The following is a 6,000-nucleotide window of genomic DNA, read 5'->3' on the forward strand; positions in this document are numbered from 1 at the left end:
AAAGTCACCATTTTTGCAATCTCTAATTAAAAACAGGTGACTTAAGAGCCAGTCATCAATGGGTGATATAGCTAGTTGAATGGAGGTCAGGGAGTTTTCTCAGAGAGGGGTCAGGTAGTTACCTTCTGAGCTCATTGACCAACTCCAGCCTCATTAAAAGTACAAGGGACAAGTGTTATGTGTCTCCCAATGCGGTGAAAATATAAAATCTGCAGCATCACCTTTGAAAAACTCTTGTTTTGCAAATCGAATCTGAATCCATTTAAGTGTTAAAGTTCCTTTTATAAGAAATGTGAAGGCCAAAGGAATGAGTTCAGGGATACCTGAAAGAAGCAAATGAGCTCACAGTGTGGGTCATTCTACAGGAAAATGAGTCAATAGCGTTAAGGAAAAAAGAGGGGAGCAGAACCCATGTTAGGTGTGGCCTTCGGATTATAATTCGGTCAAACCCACTGTAAATAGACGTTTTTAAGATAATCAGGAAAATGTTAATGAAGTAGACATTAGTTGATACTGTGGGATTATTTATCAGATATGATAATGGCATTATGGTTACATAAGAAAAATCCATTGTTTTTAGAGATAACACCCCGAGATGGATGGGGTGAAATTACGTGATGTCTAGAATTTTTAAGAATACTTCAGAAAAAATAAAGAACAGTGATAGATGATACAAGGGCAACATCACAGATAACTTGCGAACCTTGGTGATAGCTGTAGGAGTTCATTGAACTATTTGTTTTACTTGTGTGTGCTTGTGAATTTTCATCATAAAAACAAGTGACCTTATTTTGATACAGCCAGCATCTTGAAGCCCGTTTTAATTAAAGTTTTAATCTAGGTCTGTCTGACTCCACAGCCTATGTTAGGGTTTGGCAAACCACAGGCCTCTTGGTCTGTTTTGTAAGTCAAGTCTTACTGGAACATTCCTTTTTGTTTGCATATTGTCCAAGGCTGCTTCTGCACCACAACTGTGGAGCTGATTGCTACTCCAGAGACTTTATGGCCAAGAAGCCTGAATATTTACTGTATCTGGCCCTTTTCAAAAGAAGTTTGTGGCCCCTGATTTATATATTCTTTCCACCATATTGCAGTTTCAAGGCTGTTTCTTCTCAGTCCCAACTAAACCAAGTTTAATGTTCACTAGTCTATTTCCATTATTAACGCTGTAAAAGAAGACATGTCTTTGTTTACTGAAATTGATTGGGATACTTTGGCAATTTAATGACGTTTCAATTAGTGAGACCTTAATATATGTGGTGTGGAATAAGTGATTCTGTGTTTTCATCCCAACATCCTGGGGAATGTTGTTAGGAGAGTCTGTGACTAAGGTCAGAGGAGATGCCATGGACCACCAACAGAGCTTGTAGGGGAAGCGAGGGTGTTTTCTCTTTAGCGGTGAATACAAAAAGCATGCCCTATACCTCAGTGTCCAGAATGTCATTATTTGATGCCATTGTACTTTAGGGTCTGTGAGTCCGGCCAACATTGGGCTGATTAGAAGAAGTTGATGAAAGCTGGGCTCTGTCTAGGGCATCTTTGAAGGGTCATGTTTGTAGGCTCTTGACAAGCCAGGTTCCCTCCAAAGCTCGTGTGGTGGGTTGTGGTTCATCCCTGTCGTACCCGGGCTGAACACTTAGAGCCAGCCCTTAATCTGTTCCTCGTTAATTGTAACACCTGCATTTTTCCCTCCTTTGCACATTTCTGGGATTTTTAACACCCCCTTTCCCTCAAAACCTGGTAACTGTCCCAGGACAAGGCAGATATGCTTTTAATCCCAGGACACGACATGATAATCATGTCAGCAATTTTTTGATATTCGAATGATTTAAATCTTTTGGCCTACCTAAGGTTGTCAAAATAGCTGTTAGAAAATGTTTTACCTTGCATTTTTGTGGAATGTAATCATTAAAAAGAGATTATTTAGCAAAGATGTTTGGGTACTTTCTTTGATTTGTATTTTGAAAAAAATAATTGGTAACAATGACACATACTAGTAAGAGCGCACATAAAAGAAAACTACTTAAAACAGTCATGTTAGAACACTGAAGAGATGTAGGGATTTGAGGCCATTCAGTAACTGCTTTATGAAGAAATTGAAATGATTGTGTTCTGAGTCCTAGGTATGTTAGCCAGAGAACTTATTCTCAATTACAGAATTGCATATACACATTTTCTCTGTTTTCTACTACATTGTATACAGAGTAGGTGTTTGCACTTCGATTCTCTTATTCATGGACTCATTCACTCACCAGTATTGATTAAGCAATTGCAATGTGCCAGGGATACATCTGGGTATTGAAGACAGTTGAAGATAGTTCGGTCTTTATCGAACGTACATTCTGTCGAGCCTTCAGACTTCTGCAGTTCTCCCATTTGGAAAAGGGGAACTTTTAATTTCATAAGCTGAATTTCTTCAAGTGTTACACTCAGAGGTTTAAAGCTTATTCAGAGATATTGGAAATTCAAACACAAAAGTCCTAGGTTCTGAATCAGTTGCATTGATTTCTTTGTAGGAGGTGTGTTGCACATCCCTTCATAGTTAATAGACAAGTCAAATCTTTGACTTTTGTCCTTTTTCAAATTCATTTTTAGCTTGATTTTGTTTCCACTACTTTAAACGAACCTTTTGGAAATCAAACTATTGAAATCATAAAAGGTGTCACCTAGTATCTCTGGTTTCTTTCAGGCTCAGGAAGATTTGACCGAAGAGAAAAAAAGGGAATTGGAGCATAATGCTGAAGAGACCTATGGTGAAAACGACGAAAACGTAAGTGTGGGACATGTATTTCTGCTGCACACATGCGCGCATGTATAGGAGCCGCGAATGACTACTTGCATAGATACCCCGTGGGTACCTCTGAGGGTCTGTGACAGCATGAGGATTGGGGAAGACCGCACTGTTGCCTGTCGGACCATTTTCGCTCTTTCTTTTCTATAAAAATGAATAACTTCACACCTTTTTTTTTTTTAAAAAGAGGGAATTATTTAGATCACTAACTCTATGCCCTATCTCTTAGTTTTCCCGTTTTCTTTTACCTTTGAGGCTGATGGAAAAAACAATGATGGCGAAGAGCAAGAAGTTCGAGATGACAACCGGCCCAAAGGCCGAGAGGAGCCCTACGAGGAGGAGGAGGAGGAAGAGGAAGAGGACGGGGCTGCTGTTGCGGAGAAATCCCGGCGAAGAGCTGAAATGTAACGGTGCCGACCTCCCCAACAGCGCTCAGTCAACGGATTCCTGTCAAGCTGCTCAGAAATAAATCTGCCTACTGAACTCTAGGATATTTAATTACAAAACTCAAGAATTTAGACTTTTTTTTAACTTTTGTATTAGAAGTGCTCATACATTTATATGAATATATTTTGATAACCTAGGTTAGAGCTTCTTTTATATTCAAGCTAAACACGGGCAAGAGGACAAACAATAAAGCAAGCCTTTAGCCTTTGAATCTCATTTTTCCTAGATTATGTGATGTTGCAAAGGGCACCGATTTTGTATATTTCAGCTTGTTACTTTTCTGTCTTCTAGTTTCCAGGTGTTCTGTTGTTTGCCTTTAGTAAAACATGGGATTTTAAATACGAAGTACTGCCAAAGGCTGCGATCCTTTAAGGAGAATGGCCAGTTTATTAACTGCTGCCTTTCTGAGGTTCTTGTGTGTAGTTTTGATGGAATTTTCACCCAACTGTCTGTCTCTGGAATAAGATCCATGTACAGACTGACATACCATTGGAAAGGCATTTTGGTTATAAAGACGTTGTTTTTTAGACTTTTCGTATTAGAAAAATGTTTGGCTTTGCTTAAAATCACAGCTTTTCTTGAAAGGAATTAGATTTTTAAATGAGATGGTACTAAAACGCACACAACAGTATTCTGGACGTTGATACTCCAGTATTCAAACAAGGTAGGGCACATGAGTGTATTAACCTTCCTGAAGGACTGACACCTTGTTTACTAAGTGTGTGTGGCTGGTGTTTTCTACGTGAGTACCCATTCAGTTCTTTTTTTTCTGAAGTCACCTAGTGATACCCTTGTTTCAATATCTAGTTCTCTACAGAAATATATATTTCCCCTATAAGCTCTGTTTCTCAATATATAATCACTTTGATAACAGGAATGAATATGAAGGCATTCCAAAATATACAATTGAATTAGGATTATTTTTGAGACATATTCAGTGAAATACACATTGTAATATGATAGACCCTTATGATTTTTCTGTTTGCTGGGATTGGGCTATGAATTACAAAAGTCCTTTAAAATAAAAAAATTTAGAAATCAAAAATGCTTCTTGGGATAGAGACATATTTGTCTCTCTACATAAAGATTTAAAAATATATAGAATTAGGTTATATAACCCATATATGTGTGGTTTTATAACAATACTCTTAAATTAATACAGATTTCAATTTCTACCATTGTTGTATGAATGTAATGTTATTTTCTAATAACCACACTCATGTATGGGTCTGATTATCCCAGCAGAGTGATTGTGTGTGTATGCATAGGAATGTATTTGTTCAAATGTGTCTTGGATTTTCAATAATCATAGATCAAATTTTACCTTTATGTATAAAAACCCTTTATGTAATGTAAAATGTATAATATTGTACATAATATTCAGAATACAATTATTTTGGTAAATTAGTTTGTATTTTTAATGTCCCAGTTGCAGTATTTAATTATTTGAACCATATTGAAACTTGGTCATAGTCAATAAAGCTCTAAAAAAGCAAGTGATCAATCTTTTAAAATCTGTGATTTCTTATTAGTTTCTGATCTTATCCTTCAGTTCTTTTTCATAAAAGGAAAAATTTTAGGAGGTTACTAGTATATATTAATGAATTATAAAATGTCTTTCCATCCTTTACCTACTTTCTTTATCCCTTTCCCTAATTGGATTGGTAATTGACTTTTCCTCACTTTCCTAAAGAAAGAGCTAGGAATTGTTATTTTATTTGAGCTAGTTCTTGGTGAAGAAAAAATAAGCAGGTACAGAAATGTAAGGTGTTATCATGTGAGCGCACACAACACAAAAGCTATTGGGTCTTCCGTCCTCTCCACCCCAGCAACAACCATCACAAGCCATTCTCCTCTACGTGACACCATTATTGTCTCATTCTAGCTAGTATTTGGAAGAGAACTAATCAGCCAGAGTTGATCTGCATTAATGAGAGGAACAGAAATACAATGTCACTTGCATCTATCTTGCCAATTACTCTGTGACTTTTGGCACACCAATAAATCAAAGAATTTGGGCCCAGTGACATAATCAGAAGGGTGGGAAAAGGCACACTTCCTAGGGACAAGTACAGTGGAACACAAAATACCTGCATTATACAAGTGTCATGACTACATATTTGTAGGAATGATTTAAGAAGATCCTGGAATAAGAGTGTCATGTGAACCACAGGTAGGTCACAGTGACTCACTTTCATAAAGGAAAATTTATTGAATGCCTTCATGATAGAGGAAGTTTGTGAGTAGGTCCTATTTTATTCCCACAGTGATCCTTTAAGTTTCTGGAATCTCCCTTCTCACAACTGATGAACTTTGTCCTCCTGGAGCACTTGACATTGTTTAACTGCTTTGAGTTCTTAGTCCTCTTATTGCATGGTGGTACATCCATACTATGGCATGTAAAAAAAAAGTCAACTTCTATTCTTAAATCCACTTTTGTCTTCTACTCTACTATCTCTGCCTAGTATTTTTTTCTTACAATCCTGGCTACTTTCTCTCAATCTTTTCTTTGCAGGATTCTCTTCTCAGCCTCCCTCAAATATTAGTGTTCAGCTTTTGTGCTGGAGGCCTCTCCTCTACAGCTCTCTCTCTATCCATGCCTTAGACACATGGCTCCTGATCCATTTCTTCAGCCTCACTTTCTATAAGCTGTTCTACCTCAAACTTATAATTTCCAAAGCTAAATTTGTCATTTCCCCCCTCCTAACACCCACTTTTAGTTTCAATATCTCAACTAAGCTTCCCAAAACAGAAACAGAGTT

The 6,000-nt window shown here is 37.3% G+C and overlaps 1 protein-coding gene across 4 annotated transcripts in view; it reads left to right on the forward strand.

Moving 5' to 3' along the window:
• GOLIM4 (golgi integral membrane protein 4) overlaps positions 1 to 4,752 on the forward strand; it is a 79,829-nt gene extending 75,077 nt beyond the window's left edge. For all 4 annotated transcript variants that reach the window (XM_029939940.1, XM_029939941.1, XM_029939942.1 and 1 more), the window contains 2 exons: positions 2,690 to 2,770; positions 3,047 to 4,752. In XM_029939940.1, the coding sequence (XP_029795800.1) occupies positions 2,690 to 2,770; positions 3,047 to 3,199 (234 nt within the window). In that variant the 3' untranslated portion in view covers positions 3,200 to 4,752. The remainder of the gene's footprint in view (positions 1 to 2,689; positions 2,771 to 3,046) is intronic.
• The last annotated feature ends 1,248 nt before the right edge of the window (positions 4,753 to 6,000 follow it).

This window comes from Suricata suricatta, chromosome 5, assembly GCF_006229205.1.
Source record: "Suricata suricatta isolate VVHF042 chromosome 5, meerkat_22Aug2017_6uvM2_HiC, whole genome shotgun sequence".
Lineage (NCBI taxonomy): Eukaryota > Metazoa > Chordata > Mammalia > Carnivora > Herpestidae > Suricata > Suricata suricatta.